At 46.1% G+C, this 15,608-nt stretch overlaps 1 protein-coding gene across 3 annotated transcripts in view; it reads right to left on the bottom strand.

The window, feature by feature from the left end:
- LOC123999631 (ras-associating and dilute domain-containing protein-like) overlaps positions 1-15,250 on the bottom strand; it is a 32,968-nt gene extending 17,718 nt beyond the window's left edge. For all 3 annotated transcript variants that reach the window (XM_046305575.1, XM_046305576.1, XM_046305577.1), the window contains exons 1-8: positions 14,478-15,250; positions 13,814-14,152; positions 13,314-13,549; positions 11,889-12,223; positions 6,784-7,488; positions 6,508-6,545; positions 5,520-5,814; positions 119-338 (exon numbers count right to left, since the gene is read on the bottom strand). In XM_046305575.1, coding sequence (XP_046161531.1) covers positions 119-338; positions 5,520-5,814; positions 6,508-6,545; positions 6,784-7,488; positions 11,889-12,223; positions 13,314-13,549; positions 13,814-14,152; positions 14,478-14,605 — 2,296 coding nt within the window. In that variant the 5' untranslated portion in view covers positions 14,606-15,250. The remainder of the gene's footprint in view (positions 1-118; positions 339-5,519; positions 5,815-6,507; positions 6,546-6,783; positions 7,489-11,888; positions 12,224-13,313; positions 13,550-13,813; positions 14,153-14,477) is intronic.
- Positions 15,251-15,608: the final 358 nt, after the last annotated feature.

Here is a 15,608-nt window from a genome sequence, read left to right as displayed (position 1 = left end):
CCCATTAACACATACAGTATGTATTTTATGAGGATACTTGTGATAGGACCTTGAGGATTTTAAGATTTGATCCTACAAAACCCCATGAGTCAGAAACAGAGCATGTTGGAGGTCTCACCTCTCTCCATGAGTGCGTTGAAGAGGGATGCGTTGGTGAAGAAGAAGAGGTAGGCGCAGAGCTGCGAGCTGATGTCAGAGTGCACCTGGAAGGCGTTGAGCAGAGACAGCGCCTCCTTCAGGACATCCAGGATGCCACTCACGCCCTCGGGCACACACAGCTGCCCGCTCTCCGAGAACGGGTTCCCATCCAGCAGGCCTGGCAGTGCCGAGTACATACTCTGAGGACAGAGAGAGGCATGCTAGAGGCTTTAGTCACAGCTACATGACTTTACCTCACTGTACCATAGTCTAGCACAGCACCTCTCTGAGGAGAGAGAGGGAGATAAGAAACCTTAGTCACAGCTACTGTACCCAGTACCACTAATACAGAAAGTATACTGCATTATATATTGATCTTTAAAAGGGACGTTTTGTCAGCGATTCTCACTTCATCAGCCATACTCTCTATAAAATAAACCTTCATCAACATGCAAAAATTTGACTTTTACTGAATTTGACAGATTCAGTAAAACTGCAGAGGAATCAGTGACTTAGTCAACAGGGCTATGCCCACTGACCCTGAGCTCCCTGAGCCAATCATAAAAAAGCCAGACAGGGACAGACACACTTCCCCTCCAAAGGGGGAGAGCCAGGGGCCTGATAGCCAGGGGCCTGATAGCCAGGGGCCTGAGACTGTCCAGTCTTGACACTCACCATTGTTAACAGTGTACCATACACAGTCCTGGGAATCACATTGATAACACTGGTGCCACTGGCCATTCCTGACAGAAACACAAATGTTTCCCAGTGACTCAACCCCGCTCTGCCCCCTCCAGCCTCCTGATAATTCCCATAATAAATAAATGCCAAGTATCATAAACTAGCTGATAATAGCCCATGCTGTTGACTACTAAGGAATGGTAATGCCAGTGAGTAAATGGCATGAGAATAATCTTCTCCTACAACTTCTCCTGGAGTGTTTTGTCTCATGGTTAGTTGTTCCACCAATTAGGTGTCTTTTGAGTAGTGTAACTTGTTGGAAAAAACAAAAATGTTATATTTCACCTACTTTTAGCATTCTGTCATAAACAGTACATGTTCTAAAAAAAACTTGTTTTCCAACTCATGAGGTTAAATAAAAAATGGACTATAGTAAGTACCTATTAAATGCCAAATAAGGTAACAGGGTTGACTGTAACAGTATCGACGGTAACAGGGTTGACTACTTCATCTTAAATCATCCATAAATCCCCTTGTGACAGGGGGAATCAAAGCTTTTTCATGCAACAGGGAGGGGCAATTGAATGCAAGCTTCACTAAATATATATATATATATATATATATATATATATATATATATATATATATATATATATATATATATATATATATATATATTATATATTTAAAACATATCTAGCCTGTCTATGCTCGACCCGCTCAGCTTTCCACCACAAAACATCAGAACATTTTCGAAAAGACTACAACCACCTGCTTTTACACTATGATTTGACTATTAGTTTCTTTTTATTTGCACTTTGAAAAAGGAATAGTTTCACCATCTTTAAATGAGAGTTCAGTTCATGTAACAGGGTTGACCTTAAAAGGATACTGGCAATGAGGCCCTTTATCTACTCCCCCTAGAGTCAGATGAACTTGTGGATACCATTTTTATGTCTCTGTGTCCAAAACGAAGGAAGTTTGTGGTAGTTTCGCGAACCAATGCCAACTAGCGTTAGTGTAATGACTGGAAGTCTGAGGGGTTTCTACTTGCATGCTTAAAATTAATCATTAATCACATGAAGGCCAAAAAGATCATTTTAAAAAGTGATCATCACGGACAAGAACCACCCGAGCCACTGCCTGTTCACCCTGCTATCATCCAGAATGCGAGGTCAGTACAGGTGCATCAAAGCTGGGACCGAGAGACTGAAAAACAGCTTCTATCTCAAGGACATCAGACTGTTAAATAGCCATCAGTAGCACATTAGAGGCTGCTGCCCTATATACATAGACTTGAAATCACTAGCCACTTGAATAAATGGGGCACTAGTCACTTTAATAATGTTTACATATCTTGCATTACTCATCTCATATGTACAGTATATACTGTATTCTATACTATTCTACTGTATCTTTAGTCTATGCTGCTCTGACATTGCTCTTCCATATATTTATATATTCTTAATTCCATTCCTTTACTTAGATTTGTGTGTATTGTTGCATATGTTCTGAAATTGTTAGATATTACTTGTTAGATATTACTGCACAGTCGGAGATAAAAACACAAGCATTTCGCAATAACATCTGCTAAAGATGTGTATGTGACCAATACAATTTGATTTGATGATCTTCAGGAAATATAACTAAGCGTTTACAATGATGGTGAAGACTGATAAATGTTGATATTAAGTGGGTTAAGATCTTCCTAGAAGTCACAGAGGGACATGTCAAAATGCACAATTCTTTATTCATATTAAAAATCTGATTTATTGAATTTTCCATGTGTTCTATACTAAAAGGATCTTCATTTAATGTCATTTTTGTCAACAATTTCCACTTTAAATAGCAAAGGGACGCAAAAGGCACTCACTTCGTTGAACTACCCACATACTGGTCAAGGCTTTCACAGAGCAGGAAAACAAGCAGGAAAACCTGTTTCCCAACAACAGTTCAATGCCCAAAAGTTAGTGGTTGTCTGATAGAATGCAACCTATTTGAAAAGTTGTGCTGGAGTTACTACCCTGACGTCATTGCTCATTTCATGCATGGGCGGGTGGCGGGGAGGGATTTAAAAATTCAATGAACTGAGTAAAGGAGCATGAATAGAGCTAGATATAGGCCACATCTTTGTATCTGTGCCATTTTAATGTCTGGGACAGCATGGGCAGCTCGATTGAGGCTATCTCCATTTTAAAGTAGCACATTGCCTTCTTCTTCATTGGCTGATAACTCCCTACCCAGTTGACTACTTTAAAATGGTGGAAGCCCTCAATGGCAATGGGTTTTATCCATGAGGAGTCATCTATCTTTCTGGATGGGAGCACCCATATCCCCCTTTTCCTGCACAGACAGACAGACAGACAGACAGACAGACAGACAGACAGACAGACAGACAGACAGACAGACAGACAGACAGACAGACAGACAGACAGACAGACAGACAGACAGACAGACAGACAGACAGACAGACAGACAGACAGACAGACAGACAGACAGACAGACAGACAGACAGACAGACAGACAGACAGACAGACAGACAGACAGACTCTCTCTGGGTGAGTAGAAAGGGGAGAGGGGAAACGAGGTGACACTGAAACATGTACAGCTCTCATGTACTATTCCTTTTGCTATGACCATTGACCAATATAGGGCCCTGGCAGACCACAATCTGGTAAAAGGTTTAACATAAACAAAACCCTTGTTCTATGGTTCAACAAAATAAACTTTAAACAGGCACATTCTTGCTTCCACCAAAAGTGAGAAGGACCCAAACAATAGGAAGCCAAGTTCTGACCATTGAGCACTCAATAAGTAAAAAATACTTTGAGTCACAGTGCAGAGATCCTGGCCTCCTCCCTTCTCCTCCTCTTCCCTCCTCCCCCTTCTCCACCCCCCTCCTCCCTCCTCTGACACAGCTCTCTGCCATTGTTTTAGTCCATGACATCACCCCTCAGCCAGCCAGGTCAGCAGGCACATATCATGACTAAGACAGACACTTCAGAGGCTCTGAAAGATCATAAAGACCTGCCTGTTAAATCCCAACCCTCCTCGTTCCCTCTCCTTAGTCGAGATGCGAATCCCTCCCAGCTGCATGGGCTCAGACTCTGAGCCAGAGGAGGGAGATGGTTGCGATGGAGCAGGGAAACACCGTTGATGCGAGCTCTTTCCACGAGCCCGGTGACGAAGATCTAATGATGGCGAGAGCAATCAAAGAGTCCAAGAAGGAACCCTCCCGGGAGGAATCTCATCCTTAACCACTGCGTGGAGTCCTCCAGAAAACGCTCGTTCCACTAGTACATACATTCCTTCAACCACAGGTCACTAGATAGATCACTAGATAGATAGAGACCAGTTCCGCAGAGCTACAGGTGCTGGTTAGTTATTAAGCTGAGATTGTCCGAATGAAGGGAACTGGGGATCGTATTCTCCAGTACAGCATTAAATGTCCAACTGTTTTAGAATATAAACAAAGTTAAAGTGGTAGCATGTCTGAGAAAACATGCAGTACATGGCTGTGGGTGTGAGCTTGAGTAGTTTGTTGACAGAAATAGGGTCATACTGGCACAAAAAAGTGTCACAATTTACCTAAGGTAAAGACTTGGCCTGTGTCTTTCAGTTGACCCCAGAATGTGCAGTGAGTACCCCGCCCATCCCTACCTGTGGTGTGTCTATGTGAAGACAGACCCTCTGTTCCTGAGCAGGAAACAGACTTTTGGAAAAGGCCACTACTCTGCCCTGCTTCTCCACCGAACTACAGCTGCTTCCCTGACCACTGCACATCCAACCACCACCAAAACAAAGCCTGCTTTCCCCTGAGCTCCAGCGGTGACTGTCTAACTAGAGCCTGTAACTATTGGGGGAAAATGCCCTTCCACACCATGTAAAAATGTAAATGTACCTGTCAACAGGGAAAGTTGACAGGCATGTGTAAGCTTTCTTGTATCAATGGTTTCTGCCATGAAACGGAAATCTAGGGACAGGAAGAGGCTGTCTCGGAGCATTCAAAACATCAGCAGCACATACAATCCTGTTCCCTGTTCCCACCCATGCCGGTGCTCCCTCCCATCCTGGAACAGTCATCGCCAGGCACCTTCGCCATGGTAACGGGTGTTTCCAGTCAACCGTGTTATTGGGTGTCTATTGCTGGTCTCTGGGTTACTGTGGCAGTGATGGTGCTCTGTTAATGCCATAGAGTTAGTTATAGGGCCCAAACATAGGAAACTCCAGTAAACCCTGCCTGGGAGTGTCTTCCTGGGGCTCACTGTTGAACAGGATAGACCTTTTGTTGCTCTCTATAAACATTTCAAAAGACTTTGGAAATACCCTCGAAGTGGATTTACAGAATATTAAAAAGATGATAAGTAGTCCTTTATTCCACTGGAAAAGATGACACTATCTGACACGCCTATCCTTAGTGAGAGAGCCAGAGAGACTGTGCATGTTTCCCCTGGCTTATTATGGTTTTCTGGAGCAAATAGTCAAGGATGTTATTATTTGTGTACATGTGCGGTATGTGTGCTAATTGTGTGTGCAAGGCACGTGTCTATGTTTGTGTGCATGTTGCATGCATGTAATCTATTGGTGAGTGTATCAGTGGAGGCTGGTGAGGGGAGGACGGCTCATAATAATGGCTGGAACGGAGCAAATGGAATGCCATCTACAATGTATGATTATAGTATGTGTGACTATGCACTGACCTTGGTGAGGTAATAGACAGACTGCTGGAAGGTGAACATGATGACCTCCTCCAGGACCGTCATGGCCTCCTCACTGGCAGTCCTAGTGGACCACATCTCTGACTCCGGCTCTGAGCCCTCCTCCTCCTCTTCCTCCTGCCTCCAGGGCAGCAGCTGGGGAACGTCATGCTGGATGAAGTGCAGCAGCTCGATGGAGTTGGCCATCCACAGCACCAGCGGCCGCAGGCCTGGGATCAGCTCCTCTATGCTTAGCAGCTGCACATCCTCTGGCTCTTGCTGGACATCACTGAAGCTCCTGCAAGTGGAGACATATAGACAGGTCTGAGTTCAGTCCAACAGCCAACAAATACCCTGCACTGGGTGAATGGCACTAAAAGTGGCTTGCGAGTGACTCATAATTTACATCATGAATCTATCCCTTGGAATGAATGTTAATTTAAACCATTACATTTGATTTCCATGTGCAATTGAGTGAAATATGAAATGAAACATTAATTCTTAAAAATCCTTCTTCCTTTCTCAGCAGGCAGCTAAAGCACAGCTTTGTAATATAGTGCCCTGCAATAATGTTCCATAATATTAAATCATCATGAGATATAATTTTGACTTCATACACTTCAATGGGCAGCATATAGAGAAGTATAAACATCAAGAGATCATGACTCCTTCTCAGCTTCTTATTCTGTAAAGAAGTCACTGGTACATGTGACAATAAGAGAATGCTATATCTGTGTACTACACATCCCTCCCAGAAATTCAAGTAGCATTGTTGTTGGAAGGTAGTGGAAGGCAGTAGCATCATATTCTAAGACTCCGAGCTCTACATACAGTCTGTATATGACTCAGAGCAAACACTAAAGTTGAAAGGGGTGTTAGTGTCAGAGGCAGCAGGTTGCCACTGTTCTGCAAGCTGTTGTCATCTTTGCTGTTCATTGTTAGCATTTCTGGGGCAGGCTGAGTGATTGAGGTTGGAGAGGCGGCTACTCACCTTTCTGGTTGGATCACAGCAAGCTCCTTTGTCTTCTCCTGCAAGGGGACAGAGATAAAGACGACATTAAGACGGCAGCAAGCCTATCTAAGTGATATTCCATCCTGATGACACCTTTGATTACATTTCTTTCTTTACAGTACCCTTGAGACACACAGTATGTTGAATTCACAACATTCAAGGTTTATTTGTGGTGTGATGAAATAAAAGGTCAATTGTTTAACTGGAGAGAGTGCATTGTTTTTGTGCATAGTGAAGGTGCATAGTTTTACTCACCCACATGGTGAGCTGGATCTGACTGGCTATGCGGAGCAGCAACCTTCGGAAGTGTGTCAGTTGGAACGTGGTGGCTGAGTGTTGGATGGACAGGCTCAGCAGGAAGGCAGGGGTCAGTTTGGCCTCGTCCCCATTGGGGTCCACCATGACCAGGACCTCCTGCAGGACCCTGTCCTCCTGCTCCAACTCATAGCTCAGAGATACCTCTCCACCCTCTGGGTCCTTCCACCGAGGAGGAGCCGGCTTCCTCTGGACCCTAGGCCATCTCATGGGGAGGGCGGAGCCACATGATTGACAGGAGGATGACACTCCCACTCCTCCGCCATGGGCGGGGCAGAGTTGTTTCATCCAGAGAGGGGTCTGTGGGGCCCCTGGGGCGGCGGTAGGGTCTTTAAACATGAACAGGTAGTGTCGGCCCAGACCCACCAGGTCCCCAGGGGTCAGCTCCACCTCCTCCTTCAGGAGGAACCCATTCCGGGTGACGGGGGCTCCGTGGAGGGGCTTCAGCAGGGTCAGAGTCCGCTTGGTGTCCCCCGGGAAGGAGTTGGTAGAATCCAGGCGCCTGACACAGCAGTGCTGGGGAAGAATGTCTGGGGCAAAGAGGAGGATGTCCACCTTGAGCCTTTCCTCATCCTCTCCGTTACAGTGCTCCCTGCAGCAGCCGAAGATGGTGGTGGTGCCACTCATCAAGTAGATGACAAAGTCCTGCAGCGTAGAGGAGGGGCAATGGAAGGTCAACCAGCAGAATCCATGAGAATGACTGCCGTATTAATTAATGAACTGGTTTCAGTTTGCAATATGCTATGATCATTAGTAACTACTATGTATTAACTACACTGTAATTACACTGCTCCTGCCTAGTACCTAACTACAAAGTAAACACATGCACTTTGACACCACAATACAAAGTGCAAATAAAAGACCTAGGACTTTAATAGAGAAGTTGTGTAATCGTTTGGAGATTGATCAAGCAGGCGCATTAGAGGTGTGTGTTATGTGAGGACAGAACAGATCCAGGATAAGCATGTACTGGCAGTGTGGTGGAGGGATAGGAATGGAAGGGCTTAGGTGTGAAACCATAAGTCCATGTTAAATCAAATCAAAGTACACAGATTTGCAATTTTTTTAAAAAGAGTTTATTAGTCACATGCGCAGGGTTGCAGATGTTATCGCAGGGTAACAGTGAAATTCGTATGTTCTGAGCTCCAACAGTGCAGGATAGAAAGAGAGAAGTGAATTAGACCATAATAATAATAATAATAATATTTTATACACATTTACAACTGTAGCAATGATAAATGTGGGGGCAGGGTAAGTATCCGTTTGGGGTGGGGGGGGCTGTCCATAGAAGGAGCAGCAAGGGGGAGTGAGAAGTGGATGAAACAATCACTTTAAAAAAAACACAATACACACATAATCTCCCCCAAAAAAGAAAGAACGAGCAAAAAAAAAGAAAGAACACTGAATACAAAACATTATGCTCTTTCCATGACATAGACTGACCAGGTGAATACAGGTGAAAGATATTATCCCTTTTGACGTAAAAATCCACTTCAATCAGTGTAGATGAAGGGAAGGAGGCAGGTTATAGAAGGATGTTTAATCCTTGAGAGAATTGAGACATGGATTGTGTATGTGTGCCATTCAGAGGGTGAATGGGCAAGACAAAAGATTGAAGTGCCTTGAACGGGATATGCTAGTACGTCCTTTTCACGCTCAAAGGTTTCCTGTGTGTATCAAGAATGGTCCACCACCCAAAGGACATCCAGCCAACTTAACACAACTGTGGGAAGCATTGGAGTCAAGATGTGCCAGTATCCCTGTGGAACGCTTTCGAGACCGATGGGGTGCCAACAAAATAAGGCTGTTCTGAAGGCAAAGTATTAGGAAGGGTTCTTAATGTTTTGTACACACAGTGTATGTGGGAACTCCTTCAAGACTGTTGGAAAAGCATTCCAGGTGAAGCTGGTTGAGAGAATGCCAGTGTGCAAATCAAGGCAAAGGGTGGCTACTTTGAAGAATCTGTTTAACACTTTTTTGGTTACGACATGATTCCATATGTGTTATTTCATAGTTTTGATGTCTTTACTATTATAAACTAGTAAAGATAAAGAAAAACCCTTGAATGAGTAGGTGTGTCCAAACGTTTGACTGGTACTGTATATATATATATATACCATTTTAGGTCCTCTGTGATGTGCACGCTGAGGAAGCTGAAGCTGATCTTCTCCACTGCAGCCCTGTTTATGTGGATGGGGGCGGGCTCTCTCTGCTGTTTCCTGAAGTCCACGATCAGCTCCTTTGTTTTGTTGACGCTGAGGGAGAGGTTATTTTCCTGGCACCACTCCGCCAGGGCCCTCACCTCCTCCCTGTAGGCTGTCTCATCATTGTTGGTAATCAGGCCTACCACTGTTGTGTCATCAGAAAACTTGATGATTGAGTTGGAGAAGTGTGTGGCCACGCAGTCATGGGTGAACAGGGAGTACAGGAGTGGACTGAGTACCCCTGTGGGGACCCTCTGTTGAGGATCAGTGTGGGGGAGGTCATGACCTTCTAACACCACCCGTCGCTCGGTCATCTGTCCCAAGTCTATTAAAGGCAATTTATGGTTGATCTGAAAATGTAGTCGGAGGCTCCATATGGAGGGTGTGTCGCAATTGCTGAGCCTCCGGAGGCATGCAGAGGCCAAATCAAGCTCCATACCGCATCGCACCTCTCAAATTTTGTAACAATGCGGAGGGCTCCTTATAGCTCCACATTGACATGATTTGTTGACGGGAGGTGGGGGCGGTACGTCATGTATAACCACAAACTCACTTCCTTGACAACTTCCTTCACTATAACCCTGCTCTTCTCCGCTAAGCGCAAGTATGAAAGCCCTGACGTCTGCGGAGGCTGCATCGCAGTAAATGCTGTACGGCCACTTCAGACATCGGATTGACCATGCAGAGCCTTTCAGGCAGGTCATGATACTGTATCATCCCAGCTAGCATGGAAGCCAATCAGCCGCTGAGCAGTGTGTTTGAGCACATACACTTAACTAACTAAATGGTTAAATGGTATTTATTTTCCTGCACATGATATCTGGCAGAATAGAAGGAAGGGAGTTAATAGCTGTGAGTCAATGTGAATTGTGACTATACTGACCTGCACTTGAACAACAACACTTACAAGGAAATCAAATCCACTACAGCTCTCATGTTTCACAGGTGATTAAGTTCAGGAAAATCTGGTCTGGAAACACAAAGACACTTTCGAAATAGCCTGAGAAAAACTATTTCATTTATGGAGCTGGAACATTTCTATTCCATAGGACTGATATATGAGTGACTTATTGTTGTCGAGTGGCCAGACCAGGGGCGGGCTCAGTACTTCCCTCAGTATCTGGCACACCCCACCCAGTGTCCTGCACACTCAGCAGTCTCCACAATGAGGATCAAACAACAGAGAGCAGCAGTATTTCCTGTTTCTAGGAATGAGCCTGGCTCTCTGGCTCTCTGGCTCTCTGGCCCTCTGGCTCTGGCTCTGGCTCTCTGGCCCTCTGACTCTCTGGCCCTCTGGCTCTCTGGCTCTCTGGCCCTCTGACTCTTTGGCCCTCTGGCTCTCTGGCTCTCTGGCTCTCTGGCCCTCTGGCTCTCTGGCCCTCTGGCTCTCTGGCTCTCTGGCCCTCTGACTCTTTGGCCCTCTGGCTCTCTGGCCCTCTGGCTCTCTTGCCCTCTGGCTCTCTGGCCCTCTGGCTCTCTGGCCCTCTGGCTCTCTGGCCCTCTGGCTCTCTGGCCCTCTGGCCCTCTGGCTCTCTGGCTCTCTGGCCCTCTGGCTCTCTGGCTCTCTGGCTCTCTGGCCCTCTGGCTCTCTGGCTCTCTGGCCCTGTGGCTCTCTGGCTCTCTGGCCATCTGGCCCTCTGGCTCTTTGGCTCTCTGGCCCTCTAGCCCTCTGGCTCTCTGCTTAGGCCACAGCCTGCCACTCTCACTCTGGTTTTGCATTGAAATATCCAGAATGTTTTATAAAGGAATAAAAGTGCAGAAAAAAATCTGTCACCCACAGAATCTCTTTTTGAAAGGAATATATATATTTGTGGAATGTGCAGCTTTTGTGCCTAAATGTGCATGTGTGTTCTGGCATGCACAAGCCTGTGTGCAAATGTGTAAGCTAGGCATGTGTATGTGACCATCCACTGAGATGGTTTAGACATTACAGTGTTCCTTCTGCTCTATTCTCTAATAGTATGTACCTTTAATCAGGGCTATCGCCACCTCCACTGCAGAGCCAGCAGGGCTGAGCTGAACTGTGATTGTGAACACAGTGTTCCTTATCTATTCAACGAGCCCTGACGACAGACAACACATCCCAGTGTGGGAACTCTACTGCTGGGCCAGGGCCAGCTCCGTCTTCCCGCCTCTCCAGTACATGACCCAGGCTGGCCCACTCAGTGTGTGGACACGAGGATCACCTGTCCACAACATGCCGGTCTACTCCGACTCTGCTTGAGCTCGTGGCTCTGAGTCCAATACTCTGAGCCCATTGTAATCCAGCAGCAAGGCTCAGTCTCTCGCTGTCCCTGTTATAGCATCCTCACTGCAGCTAAAGCCCTCTGCTCTCTGCTCCTCTCTCTCACTGTCTCTCTCTGTTTCTGGGGATTTTAACCCCAGGTCTTAACCTAAGAGGTTCAGTGGGAGCCTCTATAGTGTAGTGGAGTACACTTGTTTACGCCTCGGAGTCTCTGATAAGCCTTTTGTCACAGTGTTTCTGCCACCCTGCCAAGAGACACTTGAGAACCTTGAAAGGTCTTCAATGGAGCAGCCATCCGGCTCAACCAATTACAGCTGCTGCTATCTGGCTGCCCAGGCCCTCTGTGAAGGATTTCAACATGACATCTTTCTGTCGCAGCCGGACACATTCTCCAACCATACAAGCCTATTCTGAGCCTAACTATTCAAGAAAGACTGACTCGTATATAACAAATTGACTTCAGCTGTGTAAACTGAAGCCAATCCTTTCATTAAAGTTACTCATCATTTAAGTGAATCAATAATCCGATAGACAAACAAATGCATCTGGGTTTAATGTATAACAGTGGCAACAGCTTCACTTTCCAGTTTTCCTACCTGTCTGTAGCTGTATCCCTGCAGCAGCAGGAAGTAGGGGAAGTCAAAGGGCGGGTGGATGGAGTACTGGGTGGTGTTGTCGTCACTGCTCTCTGTCTCCTCCTTCTCCATGCCCAGACGCAGGGCCTCCTTGTCGGCCTCGGCCTCCGGATCCTCCCTGATGAGCTGGGCCTTCTGCTGGGCCCTTACGGCCTCCTTCTCCATGGCAGACAGGTCCATCTCACTGAGACTCCTCCACATCCCCAGGCCCTCCACATCCTCACCACTGCCGTCCATGAACAGAGAGGTGACCCGCGAACGGCCCTTCTGGAGCTTACGAGCCTGGGCGTTGATACCTGGGGCAGAGAGGAGCATGGGAGAGAGGGAGGATGAGACTAGATGCAGAGAAGTGATTATTAATCATGTATTCATAGTTTATCACAAAATCATTGATTGTGTCCTGATATAGTCACTGTAACATAAACTTTATCATCTATGCATAAACTGAAACTTCACAGTATGCTAAACACTCAATAAACTATTAGTGGAGATCTTCCATGAAATCATTCCAGTCCATCACACACCAACATATCATAATGTTTACTGAGTTGGCTCTCAGTCAAACCAAATATAGAAGGGGAAGGAGAGGAAATCTGGAGGTGTAGTGAGAGGTGTTGTCCTCTATCTGATATCAACAGGCGTTCCTGGCTGTTGGGCTGATGTACCGCAACATAAACACTATTCAGCTCATTTGGAGCCATTAAGCACCATGGAATGTCCAGAGAGCTCAGCTTCACATCAGCTAACAGCTCCTGCTCCCAGGCCTTATCAGCTGTGGAAGTGGGCGTTCTTCCACATTGTTCTGCCACACTGTGTCAGGGGGGCTGGTCAGGCCTGCAGAGGGGGCAACTTCCCCCAGCTTCCCCCAATCAGAGTGGAGCAAAGAGAGTGGAGGGTGATGTGGGGTTGTGGGGTTTGATGAAAACTGAAAATCACAACAAACGCACTGAGACAAACGCACGCCAAAGTCAACAAGACCACACAGTGTCCAGTGTGCAGGAAGCAAGATCTGATGGAAAGAATAACATGTGGAACGGTGGACATATTCAGGTCCCAGTGGAAAAAGCTGATCCAGCCACAGCCAGTCCCCTGCCCTGGGGGCTTCAGAGGGACCTGTTGGGACCCTGTTGTCAATCCCAGATAAGAGAGAGGGGACACTCTGACCTTGTCTACCCCTCACTGCAGCTTCTGTTTTTCTCTGACCTCTCACTTGCCTGCCATCTCCCCTGCTCTGTCTCATGATAAGCTGGACAATGGATTCTATTACCCTACAGTTAGTGACAGAGATAGGAGATCCAATGCCACCCCAACAGATACAGAATGATGACCTGGGCTTTAGGTTGTTGTTAGTGGGGTCACTGAGCTGCACCTGTGTGGTTGACGTACCTGCAGTGACGGTGTCGGTCTCTTTAGCAGTCTGTTCCTCTACGCTCACTCTCTTCTGGATCTCAAAGCGTCTGGAGAAGCCTTCTTTGGGTTTCCATAGCGACTGCAGCATGAGGGGCTTCTCGTGGTCACCCACGACCCGAAAGCACTCTGTCTTCCATTGGTGGTCTGCTCCGGTCTGGCCAATCACGTCGCACAGCACATATCGACTGGGATCCTCTTTCTCCAGACAGTATCTAAGCAACAATAAAAGAGGTTCAGTCAGAATACCATGATAAGATCTAATTCCTCCTGAAATAAAACAGCTTTGAGATCATTTGGGTAAAATATCCATATCACCAGCTTTAAGGGATTTGCAATGGTTCACACCATATTAGGATGAGCAGTATTGCAGTCCATGCCATTCAGCCTTGAGGAATGTTCCCTTTCTGCTTGCCTGTTAGCACTAAAGCTAATGCTAACAAATCACATTATGCCAGTGGGCATCCCTAACCCCTCACCTCTCCAGGGCCTCTTTGATAAGTTCCTTGGCACTGGAGCGAGTCGTGGCCAGCACACTCTTGTAGTTGGTTCCCTGGCAGATGTCACTGCCAAAGATCCTTAGGATACCTGGGGCAGACATCTGACTGGACAGCTCAGCAGGGTCATCTGCAGCCTGCAGGTCCCCCGCCATGCTCCTGCCACCTGGGACATGCCCCAGTCCACTGTCGCCCCGCAGGAGGGGGCTCCGGTCGAACACCTTCGACAGTCTGTTGTTGTGGCGGCGGATTTTGTTCTTGGCTGGCTGCCTCACGCCTGTACTCTCTGCTGAATGGGTGGTGCCATCCGAGGTGTTGGACCTGAGAGAGGGAGAAATGGATGGGTAGATGGAGAGTCAGAGAGAGAGAGAGAGAGAGAGAGAAATAAGAGACAGAGACATAGATAGTGACAGCGTGAAACAGAGAGAGCATGGCATGTGTAAATGAAAGTGAGAGTTCAAAAGGGGGCACAAAATTAATGGGTAATTAATAAGAGGACAGTATTTCGAGCACCTCTACAAATAAATTATATTTCTATTGAAGGCCATACCTCCGTTTGAATATACAAAATCCCAGGCAGCTGCATGAAACAAAACTGAAATCCTATTCTGCAAAGTAGACACACTGGATATAAATAATGACTTACTGCAGGGATCCATTGCTTGGCTTCCTCCCCAGCTTTGCCAGGCTCTTCTTCGGCGAGCGGATCAATAGACCCACTGGGAAGTTGAGGGCTTGCTTGGATACATGACTACTCCGTTCCTCCGAAATCATCACGACTTAGTTCAGATGTAGGCTATATTATAGGTCAAAGTGCTCCCTAGAAAGCACGGCAAGGCACTGTTCTCAAAATAAACTATTTGTGACAAATATACTCAGTCCATTGTGGTATTTGACACTGGAATCCACACTTTCTCGTGGTGATGAAACCAACTAGGAATTTGTCAGTTCAGGCAGTTTGTAAACTAACTCTAACAAGTTTTCGTAAAGAAGCACGACGTGGAGAAAAGTTATTCTCGTCCAGTGGTATTAGACATCAGGCATCTTCCAAAATACACTCGCTTTCAAATTACAGTTATATTCCGAATTTCCAACTCAACAATATCAGGAAACACAAAATACGACTGTAATCCGTTCGATACAATTGTTGCTAAATTGTTTTCATGAACAGAAGTTAGTTGGTCAGAATCAGATACAACGTATCCACGTTCGGGACAGCCACACGAGCGCTAGTTAAAAAAATATATCTTCTAAAAATAAATAAATACATCCAATGTGAATTACTTCTAATAAATGATCAATTTCAGATACTTATTAACTAGATTATGTGTTATTCGAAGCACCCTGCGATTCTTGACCTGTCTGCTCCATGCCATCTCTCCTTATCCCGTTAGGCGCATTCAACAGTTCAGTGCCCAACACTGGTTGTCTGGTAGAATGCAACCTGTTTGAAAAGTGGTGCTGGAGTTACTACCCTGACGTCATTGCTCATTTCGCTCATGGGGAGAGTTGTGGGGAGGGATTTGAAAATGCGATGAACTGAGTAAAGGAGCACGAATAGAGCACGAATAGAGCTAGCTCTTTGTATCTGTGCCATTATAACGTCTGGGACAGCATGGGCAGCTCAATTGAGGCTATCTCCATTTTAAAGTAGTACATTGTCTTCTTCTTCTTCATTGGCTGATTCCTCCCAACTCTTAGGAATTCCTACCCAGTTGACTACTTTAAAATGGTGGAAGCCCTCAATGGCAATGTCCATGTTAAAATGGGTTATATC

This window comes from Oncorhynchus gorbuscha, linkage group LG16, assembly GCF_021184085.1.
Source record: "Oncorhynchus gorbuscha isolate QuinsamMale2020 ecotype Even-year linkage group LG16, OgorEven_v1.0, whole genome shotgun sequence".
Taxonomy (NCBI): Eukaryota; Metazoa; Chordata; class Actinopteri; order Salmoniformes; family Salmonidae; genus Oncorhynchus; species Oncorhynchus gorbuscha.
The sequence above is the reverse complement of the archived record's forward strand: the minus strand, read 5'-3'. Positions and strand labels throughout refer to the sequence as shown.